This window comes from Salmo salar, chromosome 09, assembly GCF_965601325.2.
Source record: "Salmo salar chromosome 09, fSalSal1, whole genome shotgun sequence".
NCBI lineage: Eukaryota > Metazoa > Chordata > Actinopteri > Salmoniformes > Salmonidae > Salmo > Salmo salar.
The window spans coordinates 29780344-29794173 of record NC_138299.1 but is presented as its reverse complement, the minus strand read 5'-3'; the positions used below and the strand labels follow the sequence as shown (position 1 = coordinate 29794173).

The following is a 13830-nucleotide window of genomic DNA, read 5'->3' as shown; positions in this document are numbered from 1 at the left end:
AAACGTAATCCAGCCATGAATGTACAGAAAATAATTAAGTGGTTTAGGTCTACATTGACACTAAATAAGAGCGTGGTATGTAGGCTTAACTCTAGTGTAAGTCATTGTGTGTGGCAAAGGTTTAATTTGTCCTTCCCAGCATTCGTAATGAATTTGTAAAGATTTATTGTTTAAAGCAACTCCAGTTCAGAGTTTGTTTTCTTTCTCAGTAATGCTAGGTTGTGGTAGGATGACCAAAACAACAGCTGGGATGTCAGTAGATATCCAAACACACTTATATCGAGGGGAATTCCATCAAAGTCCTATAAAAAGTGTAGTATGAGATAGGGCAGAAATTATAAAGAAGACAAAACACACAATTTCAGTAAATTGGGGGAAAAGGGAACAAATAAAGTGCACAGATTTTGAGTGACATCACTTCCATGATGGACTCCCTCCTTTAAAAGAATAAATCAGAGCTGACTCCAGGGTAGAGGAGCACTGTAGGGAAACGTCTTGACTGGACTGACCAGACGCACGGCACGTCTGGATTTACACTTAGACCAGAGGACTCCTGCTCCAGCCAACAAGGTTTGTAAGATGACGTACTGTATCTTTAACATTTATAACATAGGTTTGTCACTAATGCAAGAAAATTATAAATGAGTGGAGAGTTATATCACAGTAAATTTGCTGTTCAGATCATATTTAGAGTAAACTTGATTGAATTGCTGCCTCTCCTCTCATTTTCGAATCCAACTTAGAAACAAGAAGATTGTTTATGTTGTCAGACTTTTTAACAGACAAAAAGGAGAGCACTTTGTAGCTAAACTCTAAAACTCCTCAAACAGATTGAGGGATGTGAACAATAATATGTGGTTGACAGCATGGGGAGAGAGACAGTACTTTCAATAGTCTCTTAATACCTCATATTGAAGGGATTTCTTCTCTATAAAAAAGTAAATTAGCATTCTGTGCACAGATACAGATTTATGTTTATTTTTTAGCAAATAATGTGTGTACCACTCCTCCAGCAGCATAAATGTATAACATTTTATTGCACGCCTTTTCAAAGAATGTTGGGGCTGTCGCAGCCGACAGTCGCAGCCGATGATGATACTGATCTAAAACAGTGATAAAAAGATAAGTATTGCAATCATAATGCTGAGAATAATTATGGGGCAATGTGGCTCCCAAATGTTTTCATGACAAGAGATATTGATCCTCACTTTAACTTTCATGAATATTTTATCTTTCGCTACCTGAGCATTTTTTATTTCCGGTCTACGTATATGATATTTACAAGAAATGCATATAAAGATATGCATAATGAATAGCACACTGAAACAACCACTTAGCTACTTGTACAGTACTTTAATAAGACAACTTCCTTATGATGACTTGCAGACACAGTGTCTGAATAAATAATACAAAAAAGTCCCATTGTGGAGCAGGGAAGTTCCATATTCTGTTGGGTTATAAACCACATGAGTCGCAGCTCCCATCACCACAAGTGCATGAGGACTGGATGTTATGACAGAACCAGCATGAGCATGTGACTAACGTACTAGATTATACAGTAAACTTTATAAATTAATGCCTACTGAGAGTCACCTGTCCAGGAATGGTATCTGCCATGTACCCCCCTCCCCCTCCATGAACAACCCCAGTTACATTTACACAACATATTTCTCTACAGCTCCAAAATGGACATAACCACCAACTCTACAGACATGACAGGAAGGAACAGTACCAATACCAGCCACTGCCCATTCGCTGAGGGGTGGGACTGGCTCCACACCATGCAACCGGGCTACATCCTGGCCATCAGTGTCCTGGGGATTCTAGGTAACGTCTTTGTCCTGTTGGTCTTCTGCCTGCATAAGAAGGCCTGCACCGTAGCAGAGATCTACCTGAGTAACCTGGCCGCCGCTGACCTGCTCCTGGTCTCCTGCCTCCCCTTCTGGGCAGTCAACGTGGCCAACGGCTTCAACTGGCCCTTCGGCCCCCTGCTGTGTCGCCTGATCAACGTGGGCATCAAGATGAATGCCTACTGCAGTATCTACTTCCTGGTTCTGGTCAGTGTGGACCGCTATGTGGCGCTAGTTCATACGATGAGCCACGGGAGGATGAGGAGGCCCTCCTACGCCAAGCTGGGCTGTTTGTTAGTGTGGGGCTTCGGGCTGCTCCTGGGCACCCCGACCATGCTCTTCAGAGCGGTGAAGTGGTTTCCAGACTTCGAGGTGACCGCCTGCTTTCTGGACTACCCCAGTCCCAAGATGGAGCTGGTGTTCAACGTGACGCTCATCGTGTTTGGGTTTGCCATCCCTGTGTCGGTGATCTCCTACTGCACCTGTCAGATCATCCAAGCCCTGAAGAACCAGGCCATGGAGAGATTCAACACGGAGCACACGGAGAGGAAGGCCACTTTGCTGGTGCTGTCTGTTCTCCTGGCCTTCCTACTCTGCTGGGTGCCATTCCACCTGGTCACCGCTCTGGATGTCCTCCTGAGGGCAGCAGACATCTCAGGCTGCAACCTCAGCAACAGTCTGGATATCTGCAACCAGGTGTTTACCTACCTGGCCTTCTTCAACAGCGTGCTCAACCCAGTCCTCTACGTGATTGTGGGGAAGAACTTCAGGAAGAAAGTAATGGAGGTGTTCGAACAGTTGTCTATGAGGAAGAAGATGGCCACTGGGTCACAACGGTCACAGCTGTCTTCCACGCTCAAAACGCTGGCTTGAGCTTGAGGCACTAAAAGGGAACTAGTTATATTACTTTTATCTCTATGATAGAATTTGACACTTCAGCACCCCGCCCTCATCTGACTGCATTTTATACTAATAACCTTAATAGTATCAATGTACTTTAACTTAAAAGCCATGCTTAAGTTTAGAATGTATTTATCAGTAATGTGTTATTTAGGAGGGCTGTTTCTTCTAATTCAGTGCAATATATGAATATTGTTTTCTGTGAAATAAGCTGTGTAAATAGAATCTACCGATTGTGTTCTAGAAATGAGTCAGAATTTACTAGAAATGTATATAGAACAGTTGTCAACTTTGTGTTACTTTTGAGAACATTATTGAAGTAAAAAATTGCTATCTTGTGGAATCATTTGAAATGCATGTAAATGTCAGACAACCTAAAACAAGACCCAGAGACTCTCGGGGGAACTCTGAGTAAGTGATTTATGATGTTTTCTCTGACTAAATGTCTGGATGGCTACATTAGTGAATGTGTCACAGACTTTCCAGTGGTGACACAAGTTGTGTTCCTTTGTGTGGGAGGAGAACGTTACTCTCTCTTATTATGTTTTTCCCAAACCCCAACTTCATTGGCTAGACATGTTGTCAGGAGTGACTGTGGTCAGGGGCACACCCCCAGTTTGTCCCCAAAGTATAGTTGGTCGTGCCAAACAGGAAATCAATGTTTTGAGTGCACTGTAAAAAAATATATATATATATACACCAGTACCCATTCAAGGTGTTTTCTTTATTTTTACTATTTTCTACATTGTAGAATAATAGTGAAGACATCCAAACTATGAAATAACACATATGGAATCATGAAGTAACTAAAAAGTGTTAAACAAATATTTTATATTTGAGATTCTTCAAAGTAGCCACCCTTTGCCTTGATGACAGCCTTGCACACTCTTGGCATTCTCTCAACCAGCTTCATGAGGTAGTCACCTGGAATGCATTTGAATTAACAGGTGTGCCTTGTTAAAAGTTAATTTGTGGAATTTCTTTCCTTCTTAATGCATTTGAGCAGTTGTGTTGTGACAAGGTAGGGGTGGTATACAGAAGATAACCCTGTTTGGTAAAAGACCAAGTCCATATTATGGCAAAAACATCTCAAATAAGCAAAGAGAAACGACAGTCCAACTTTAAAACACTACATTTTCCGGATTGACTGACCTTCAAGAACTTTGAAAGTTTCTTCAAGTGCAGTCACAAAAAACATCAAGCGCTATGATAAAACTGGCTCTCATGAGGACTGCCACAGGAAAGGAAGACCCAGAGTTACCTTTACTGCAGAGGATAAGTTCATTAGAGTTACCAGCCTCAGAAATTCACAGAGTTCAAGTAACAGACACATCTCAACATCAACTGTTCAGAGGAGACTGCATGAATCAGGCCTTCATGATTGAATTGCTGCAAAAAAAAACTACTAAACGGACACCAATAAGAAGAAGAGACTTGCTTGGGCCCAGAAATCTGTCCTTTGGTCTGATGAGTTAAAATTTGGTAGGTGAATGGATGATCTCCGCATGTGTGGTTCCCACCGTGAAGCATGGAGGAGGGGGTGTGATGGTGTGGGGGTGCTTTGCTGGTGACACTGTCAGTGATTTATTTAGAATTCAAGGCACACTTAACCAGCATGGCTAGCACAGCATTTTGCAGCGATATGCCATCCCATCTGTTTTGCGCTTAGTGGGACTATCATTTGTTTTTCAACAGGACAATGACACAACACACCTCTAGGTTGTGTAAGGGCTATTTGACCAAAAAGGAGAGTGATGGAGCGCTGCATCAGCTGACCTGGCCTCCACAATCACCCGACCTCAACCCAATTGAGATGGTTTGGGATGAGTTGGACCACAGAGTGAAGGAAAAGCAGCCAACAAGTGCTCAGCATATGTGGTAACTCCTTCAAGACTGTTGGAAAAGCATTCCAGGTGAAGCTGGTTGAGAGAATGTCAAGAGTGTGCAAAGCTGTCATCAGGGCAAAGGGTGGAAAAATGGCACACAGAGGGGGTGGCTGCCATTTTACGGGCTCCTAACCAATTGTGCTATTTTGATCGTTTTTTTCGCATTGTTTGTAACTAATTTTGTACATAATGTTGCTGCTACCGTCTCTTATGACCGAAAACAGCTTCTGGACATCAGAACAGTGATTGCTCACCTCGAACTGGAGGAAGATATTTTCTTCAATGAGTCTGACGCGAAGGGTATACTGCTTTGAGGAGACCAGACCCAAATCCCCATCATCCGCGTGCCTTCTGAGAATTAGTCGGCGAGTAAACAAACCACCACTACCCTCTGTATTATTGGCTAACCCGGAATCATTGGAAAACAAACTGGACGATCTACGATTAAGACTATCCTACCAATGGGAAATTCAAAAACGTAATATCTTGTGTTTCACCGAGACTTGGCTGAACGACGAGATGGATAATATAGTGTCCCACTCCTTTCAAGGAGCGGGACACTAATCTGGAAGCTTATAAGAAATCACTCTATGCCCTCAGACGAACCATCAAACAGGCAAAGTGTCCATACAGGACTAAGATTCAATCCTACTACACCAGCTCTGACGCTTGTTGGATGTGGCAGGGCTTGAAAACTGTTACGGAGTACAAAGGGAAACCCAGCCACAAGCTGCCCAGTGGCACGACCCTACCAGACAAGCTAAAATGCCTTTCATGCTCGCTTTGAGGCAAGCAACACTGAAGCATGCATGAGAGCACCAGCTGTTCCGGATGACTGTGTGATGATGCTCTCCGTAGCAGATGTTTAAAGGTCTTGCTCACAGGTCAACATTCACAAAGCCGCTGGGCCAGATGGATTACCAGGACATGTACTCAAATCATGCGTGGACCAACTAGCAAGTGTCATCACTGACATTTTCAACCTCTCCCTGGCCGAGTCTGTAATACCTACATGTTTCAAACAGACCACCATAGTCCCTGTGCCCAATAAAGCGAAGGTAACCTGCCTAAATGATTATCACCCCATAGCACTCACATCGGTAGCCATGAAGTGCTTTGAAAGGCTGGCCATGGCTCACATCAACACCATCATGCCTGAAATCTTAAACCCACTCCAATTCACATACCGCCCCAACAGATAACGCAATCTCAATCGCACTTCAAACTGCCCTTTCACACCTGAACAAAATTAACACCTATGTGAGAATGCTGTTCATTGACTGTAGCTCAGTGTTCAACACCATAGTGCCCACAAAGCTCATCACTAAGCTAAGGACCCTTGTCAAAATAAAGAAAAACCCTGAAATTAGTAGGTGTGTCCAAACATTTGACTGGTACTGTATATCATTACGCCTTTCTTTGAGGGCCTAGTCACACCCTAATGCAGTGGTCTGAAACTCCTGATTTACAGGCCACATCAAAGTCTTCAAGTCACGTTAAGCTGGTTTGCAAATTGATGTGTAAATCCTATTGGAATCCAGAGTGATAATATCTAACAATTGGAACATTTAATCACCCATAACTTACATTGATTATTGCTAATGTAGGGTGAATGCAATTTTTGAGACTACCTAAATCATATAACTGGAACAGCCATTTCATTAACGGGTGCAAAAAGTCAAACTACTAATAGATTGGATTAGTTTAGAAAAATTAATGTTATCTATGTTTGTGTAGCATAATATTAATCAACCCAATGATGTACATGCAAACAGGTGTTGAAATAAACAATTCTGAAAATCATCCTGTAATAGAGCATGCTGGGAAATATGTTAACGAGGGGAGTGGTTTTGAGTGGTTTTGAGCAAACACACACTTGTAATTTTACTCAAAAATCTTGTACAAATTCAGGGAACTTCGAGCAGAGTTTGTTGATTCCACGTTCAATTCTAAGGCAACAAGCTACAATAGAATTGTCAGCTTGCTCAACATTTGGACAAATCAAATCAAATGTATTTGTCACATACACATGGTTAGCAGGTGTTAATGCAAGTGTAGTGAAATGCTTGTGCTTCTAGTTCCGACCATGCAGTAATATCTAACAAGTAATTTAACCTAACAATTTCACAACTACCTTATACACACAAGTGTAAAGGAATGAATACGAATATGTACATAAAAATATATAAATGAGTGATGGCCGAACGGCATAGGCAAGATGCAGTAGATGGTATAGAGTACAGTATATACATATGAGATGAGTAATGCAGGGTATGAAAACATTATATGAAGTGACATTGTTTAAAGTGGCTAGTGATACATTACATGAAGATGGCAAGATGTAGTAGATGGTATAGCGTACAGTATATACATATGAGATGAGCAATGTAGGGTATGAGAACATTATATAAAGTGGCATTGTTTAAAGTGGCTAGTGATACATTTAATTACATCAGATGGCAAGATGCAGTAGATGGTATAGCGTACAGTATATACATAAGAGATGAGTAATGTAGGCTAAGTAAACATTATATAATATAAAGTGGCTAGTGATAAATTGATTACATCAATTTTTCCATTATTAAAGTGGGTGGAGTTGAGTCAGTATGTTGGCAGCAGCCCCTCAATGTTAGTGATAGCTGTTTAACATTCTGATGGCCTTGAGATAGAAGCTGTTTTTCAGTCTCTCGGTCCCCGCTTTGATGCACCTGTACTGACCTCGCCTTCTGGATGATAGCGGGATGAACAGGCAGTGGCTCGGGTGGTTATTGTCCTTGATGATCTTTTTGGCCTTCCTGTGACATCGGGTGGTGTAGGTGTCCTGGAGGGCAGGTAGTTCGCACCCGGTGATGCGTTGTGCAAACCTCACTACCCTCTGGAGAGCCTTCCGGTTATGGGCGGAGCAGCTGCAGTACCAGGAGGTGATACAGCACGACAGGATGCTCTTGATTGAGCATCTGTAAACATTTGAGTGTTTTTGGTGACAAGCCGAATTTCTTCAGCCTCCTGAGGTTGAAGAGGCCTCTGCTGCGCCTTCTTCACCACGCTGTCTGTGTGGGTGGACCATTTCAGTTTGTCCGTGATGTGTACGCCGAGGAACTTAAAATATAGCTAAACCACTCAACAAGTTTTTTTACATTGTTTGTTGAGTGAAAAAACATTCACACATTACTGTAGCTCAATTTCTTGTCCTTCTGAAGTACACCCAACTCACAGAATAATCCTAATTAAGCTTTTTTTTGCTGTGTGTTTTTACCATTGTGTGGGTAGAGTAATTGTAGCATTTTGCTGACTGTTCAAAAACTGAGTGGTACTCCTAGTTTAAAAAAAAGAGTGGTACTAGTCAGCACCAATAATATTCTCCCGTTTCCCACGGGTACCAAACATTTACTCTCCTTTTGATAGACTGAAAACATACATTTTTGCTTTCCACTGAGGCTGTGCTGACTTAGTACTGTGAGGAGGGAGATGTAGACAGAGTCCACAGAGAGTGTGCTCCATGTCATCCAGATTAGAGAGAAGGACCATCTGTTACCTGCAGCTCTGTTTAGATGACTGTACATCACAGTGATTTATGTAAAGAGCTGAGGTGTGCTTCACAAGGCAACAACACGCACAGCCTGTGCACTCTCACTGATAACAATATTAGCCATTCCATTCCATTCTCTTAAATCCCCAGTCCATTAGCTCGCCGTCCACTTTAGTTTGAACCAGATAGTAGCGGTTTGAGAGAAATTAGAGAAGTAGTGGTGCACATTTTTAGTACCTTTGACATCAAAAGCTTTTTTGATGTTTTATAATATAACATTACACTTCAACATTGACACACACAATCTCTCTTAGGACAGCTCGCCAAATGGTCTCAAACTGGTCAAGGGACCCTCTCATGGAGGGTGTGCTCATTGCCAAGAAGGAGTGGAACCACACAGAAGCTTGGGAGTGGGTGTACTGCATGCAGCCAGCCTACATGTCCATCTTCTGCCTGCGGGGCATGCTGGGTAACTCCTTCGTCCTGTGTGTGTTCTGCTTCCAGAGTAGACACGCCACCATGGCAGACATCTATCTGGGTAACCTGGCCACTGCAGACCTCCTCATGGTGTCCTGCCTGTTGTTCTGGGTGGTTGCCTTACAAGAGTTCCACTGGCTGTTCGGCGAGCTCATATGTTTCAGCTGGTGAACATTGTCATTTGGAGGAACTACTACTGCAGCATCCTGTTCCTCACGCTGGTCAGTGTGGACCGGTACCTGGTGGGAGAAGACCAGCCTGGGCCAGCGAAATCTACCTGGGTGTGTGGGTGGTGAGTGGCCTCCTCAGCCTCCCCGCTCAGTTCTTCCGCTCTGTCCACTTTTTCCACTCACCTGGGGGTGGAGGCGTGTTACATGGCGTACCCTCACAACGGCTGGAGGCTGCGCTACAACCTGACTGTCAACATAGTGGGCTTCCTGGTTCCTGTACCTATTGTGTCCTTCTGCAGCTACCACATCATCAGGGTGCTCCGGGACAAAGAGACGAGCAGGATGAGGAGCACGGCGGCAGGCTGGAAAGGAGAGGAAGGCTGCCCACCTAGTACTCATCGTCCTGGCCGTATTCATCCTCTGCTGGCTGCCTTACCAGGTGGTTATCTTCCTGGAGACCCTTTATCACTACGAAGTCATCTCTGGTTGTGGCTTGGTGGATGCATTAGACATCAGCACTCAACTGGCTACCTACTTGGGCTACAGCAACAGCTCACTGAACCCTTTCCTGTATGTGTATGTAAGAAAGACACATATTATTACCTATAGCCCTCAAACTCATCTCTGGACCTTGAAGCAAGTGCCACCACCTTTTTCTCCCCAATTTCATGATTACGATCTTGTCTCATCACTGCAACTCCCCAACTGGCTCGGGAGAGGCGAAAGTCAAGTCATGCGTCCTCCCGCCTAATCGCGCTTCTTAACACCCGGATCGAACTACAGGCTGTAGTGATGGCGCAATACTGCGATGCAGTACCTTAGACTGCTGAGCCACTCGGGAGGCCCTATGTCACTTCATTTCTTTATTGTTCCCCTCTAGTCAAGGACTGATTTAGATCTGGGACACCAGGATGGTGCAATTCATTATCAGGTAGAACAGAAAGCCAGCATGCTCTGGACCTCATAGGGTAAGAATTGAATGCCCCTGACCTATAGCATGGACCTACAGATGTAGCATCTTAATTTGACCTATATAAGCAAAAATAATCCTTCAGCAAGATGATTTGAAGGTTTAGTCCATAATGTTGCTTGATCGGTAGTTAGGCTGTTAGCTAACAAAGCTCATCTGCGGTGCAGGAACATTTTTCAGCTACAAAAGAGTGATCAAATTAAGATCACTCATAATGAAATATAAACAGAGGGTATTCAATTATTACCTTTAAATCTACTGGAGAGAAAAAAATCATGGATTAAGCTAGCTACTTGGCCCTGGGCCTGTATGTGTATGTGTTATTACACAGTGCCAAAATTCAATAAAGGTGTTTGTACCACTGGAGAACAAGTCGTTCACTTCACTTCATGTTTTCTCTCTTTGAGTATTCATACATTCTGACCTGACCTTCAGGCGAACTGAAACTGGCTTATAAACAAGTTGAAATACACGGTCGGACAAGGGTGTGGAAGAATGTTGTATACAGAACCAAACTTTCCAGCACATCTCTCCCTAACTCAGTGAGAAGCTTAAAGACGAACAACACTACATGGTCTACTGGGTTGGTGTGTGGGATAAACTGTAGTGTTTTCTTCTCCTTACTCAAATATATTTTCACACGATTGGCACAAGGTAAGCGATTTCTTACAAATGCATATTTTAACAAATGTTCCTTGGGATGACATTCAAAAAGTTGGCTTCGTGAGTCAGGCTTCTGAATAAAGTAAGGGTATAGAGACAAAGTAATTTAGTCTTTCAATTAATACTGATAGAACAAAAACACTGAGACAGACACTTTTGAGGTTGTTCAACTTGACAAAAAGAAAGCCTTATTTATTTGAACAGTCATATATCTGTATGTTAAGGACATTCTGCTCAGAGTTGCAACTGATAAATGGAAAAGCAAAAAAAATAGTTGGCTGTTATATGAGTTACTAAATCACATTTGAAAAAAGTGATCAATTAGTTGAAGTCAAGTCTTTATCAAAACATCATGCTTAAATCCCACTTTTGTCACACAACACCAGAAATACTAAAGTTGTTGTTGGATTCAGCATATTTATGCAACCACAGCTAATTGGTTGATGACCTTTCAAGAGAGTTTGGACTCTTTAGCGTTAAGTTTTGATAGATATCTAGCTTTGATGAAGACGGTCTGGAGATCGATTATATAATAGTTTTTTCTTTGGCTTCAATTTCCATGCACACATAAAATATTAAACATCAGTGTCACAATACTAAGATGAATATTGTTGATTAGTGGATAATACACTCAGATATTACATTTTGACATTTTCTTATGACAACAGAGCTGGTGGTCTCCATGGCTATGCTCCTGTCAGAAAACAACAGGTCTTTCCTTCCCACCCCTAAGACTCCTCTCCACAACGCCACAGAATGGATCCTGGTCCACAGCATCATCCCTCCCTACATCTTCACCCTGTGTGTGACGGGGCTGCTGGGTAATGGCTTTGTCCTGCTGGTCTTCCTTCTCCAGAGGGAGCAGTGCTCCGTCCCAGAGATCTACCTGGGAAACCTGGCCCTGGCTGACCTGCTCCTCCTGGCCTGCCTGCCCTTCTGGGCCATGAACATCCTTAATGACTACAACTGGCCTTATGGAGACTTCCTGTGCCATGTAGTCAATCTGTCTATCACTGTCAACTTCTACACCAGCATCTACCTGTTGGTGATGGTGAGCGTGGACCGCTACTTAGCGCTGGTGAGGACCATGAGGGCCAGGTGGCTGAGGAGGAAGCGCTACGCACGAGCGATATGCCTCATACTGTGGCTGTTTGGGCTGCTGATAGGGGGTCTAGCTTCGCTTCACAGAAAGGTGACGTTCATTGAGGAATATCAGACAATGGCGTGTATTCTGGAGTATCCTGACCACTCTGGGGTGTCTTGGAAGCTGGCCCACAACCTCCTGTTGAACATAGTTGGCTTTGTTGTACCTGTTGTGGCGATTTGTTCCTGTAGTTGTAACATTATCAGAGCCCTGAGGAAGAGGAGGAACAGTGTTTACATAGAGGGTGGAAACGACAGGAAGGCCACAGTCCTCGTTTACGCCGTGACGCTGCTGTTTTTTGTATGTTGGAGTCCCTTCCAACTCTTCACCTTACTCGATATGCTGTGTGATGCAGAGGTCTTGGATGAGACGTGGCATTATACACTGGACATTGGTACCCAGTTTTCAACCTACCTAGCAATTCTGAACAGTAGCCTAAATCCTCTGTTGTATGTATTTTCTGGTCAGTATTTTAGGAGGAAAGTTAGTGCCATCTACAAGAGAACGAAGAATCGCAGGAGATCTGATACAATGGCATTTCAGCTTTCAATTGTATCAACCTACCTCCACAGGACTGATCAAATCAAACCTGTTGTAATACAGACATGAGTTCCTGCATTTTCCTGCACATTTGTTTGATATCATGTAGTTATTTCACACTAAATTGCATTTTCAATGTTGAATTACACAATGTAGCCACATAAAATGTGTGCAATCTTGAACTACATAATGTAGGTCTATAAGGTTTAGATTGTGTAGGAGATATGTTTACGGGCACGGAAATTATTGTCTCAAAAGTGAGATAATGGCGATAGTTTATGAAGCGTATATTGTGATATAAATACTATGCATGCCAGTCTCTCTTGGCTAAGAGTTGAGGAGAGACTGACTGCATCACTAATTTTTATAAGAAACATTGTGTTGAAAATCACAAATTGTTTGCATAGTCAACTTACACTCAGCTCTGACAAACACACTTATCCTACTAGACATGCCACCAGGGGTCTTTTCACAGTCCCCAAATCCAGAACAAATTCAAGAAAGCGTACAGTATTATATAGAGCCCTTATTGCATGGAACTTCCTTCCATCTCATATTACACCTCTCAACACCTCTCCCCTATTTGACCTAGATAGTTTGTGTGTATGCATTGATATGTAGGCTAAGTGTGCCTTTAAAAAAAATATATGTAGTTCTGTCCTTGAGCTGTTCTTGTCTATTGATGTTCTGTATTATGCCATTCTGTATTATGTTTCATGTTTTGTGTGGACCCCAGGAAGTGTAGCTGGTGCTTTTGCAACAGCGAATGGGGATCCTAATAAAATACCCCAAAAATATCACAATGTCACCTGTCACAATGTCACTTTTAATGCAAAATTTAACTTTTACAGACCTTTTTCTGAGACAAGTAACAGAGATTGTATGTTCTAGCAGTGAAGATCACGGGGTGATCTTTTAATGTTTCCTGTGTGTGTATGTGTGTTACACCATTCTAGATTGCCCCAAAACCTTGTCTTGTCACAATAAATGATGGCCTTTAAAATGCCAAACACATCTATGTTAACGCCTAAACATTGTATGGCATTTCTCTCGCCAGTACCCACATTTACTGTACCTCTACCATTCTTCTTTTCAATAAAGTTATTTAATACATATGAGGAAATGTCTCCTGTGTGACATTGGAGAGAATACTATTTGTATCTTGACACAAATATCAATGATTCCCAAGACACCTATAGGAATAAATGTATAGTCATTTAATGATCATTTTACAAGACCAAAGTCAGGAGAGGAGTCTGCCTAGCTATGCTCTTTTGCTTTCTAGACTGGTTCTGGTTGCTCATGTTTGTATATATAGTTTGTTAACTTGAGTGTATGACCACCCACATTCTATAACTATTTGCATGTGTAGGTCTAGTAGTCCATTTTGAGATGTCAAGTCGTTGTTCACACCCAGGAGACCCAACGGAGAGAAGTTCCAAGTTATAAACTGCAGATGAGCCAACGTCATGTTTGTTGCTATTCATAATAGTTGTGGATTCTGCACCACAGTGAAGTTTACACCATAGCCTATAAAAACATCTTTACAGTGACAAAACTATTGTTTCAGGTCACACTTTATTTGGATAGTCTGGATAATCAATTTGTTGATAAGCAACTGCTTGCTAAGATTACGGTTAGGGTTAGAATAAGAGTTCAGGGTTAAGTTTAGGCCTAGGATTAGTGTTAGTAGATAGTTAG

At 42.4% G+C, this 13830-nt stretch overlaps 2 protein-coding genes and 1 pseudogene across 2 annotated transcripts; all 3 read left to right on the top strand.

The window, feature by feature from the left end:
• Window positions 1-328: 328 nt before the first annotated feature.
• LOC106611159 (B2 bradykinin receptor) lies at window positions 329-2933 on the top strand. The gene is made up of 2 exons (XM_014211065.3): window positions 329-570; window positions 1679-2933. Exon 2 carries the CDS (start codon window positions 1686-1688, stop codon window positions 2721-2723), a length of 1038 nt encoding a protein of 345 aa, XP_014066540.1. The 5' UTR covers window positions 329-570; window positions 1679-1685; the 3' UTR covers window positions 2724-2933.
• A 5113-nt stretch (window positions 2934-8046) lies between these two features.
• LOC145857970 (B2 bradykinin receptor pseudogene) lies at window positions 8047-9821 on the top strand (annotated as a pseudogene).
• Window positions 9822-10213: 392 nt separating this feature from the next.
• bdkrb1 (bradykinin receptor B1) lies at window positions 10214-13252 on the top strand. The gene is made up of 2 exons (XM_014211191.3): window positions 10214-10436; window positions 11114-13252. The coding sequence occupies exon 2, from the start codon at window positions 11128-11130 to the stop codon at window positions 12196-12198; it is 1071 nt and encodes a 356-aa protein (XP_014066666.1). The 5' UTR covers window positions 10214-10436; window positions 11114-11127; the 3' UTR covers window positions 12199-13252.
• Window positions 13253-13830: the final 578 nt, after the last annotated feature.

Coding starts and splice junctions, on each gene's coding strand:
- LOC106611159 (XM_014211065.3), top strand. CDS start 1,686: ATGGACATAACCACCAACTCTACAGACATGACAGGAAGGAACAGTACC.
- bdkrb1 (XM_014211191.3), top strand. CDS start 11,128: ATGGCTATGCTCCTGTCAGAAAACAACAGGTCTTTCCTTCCCACCCCT.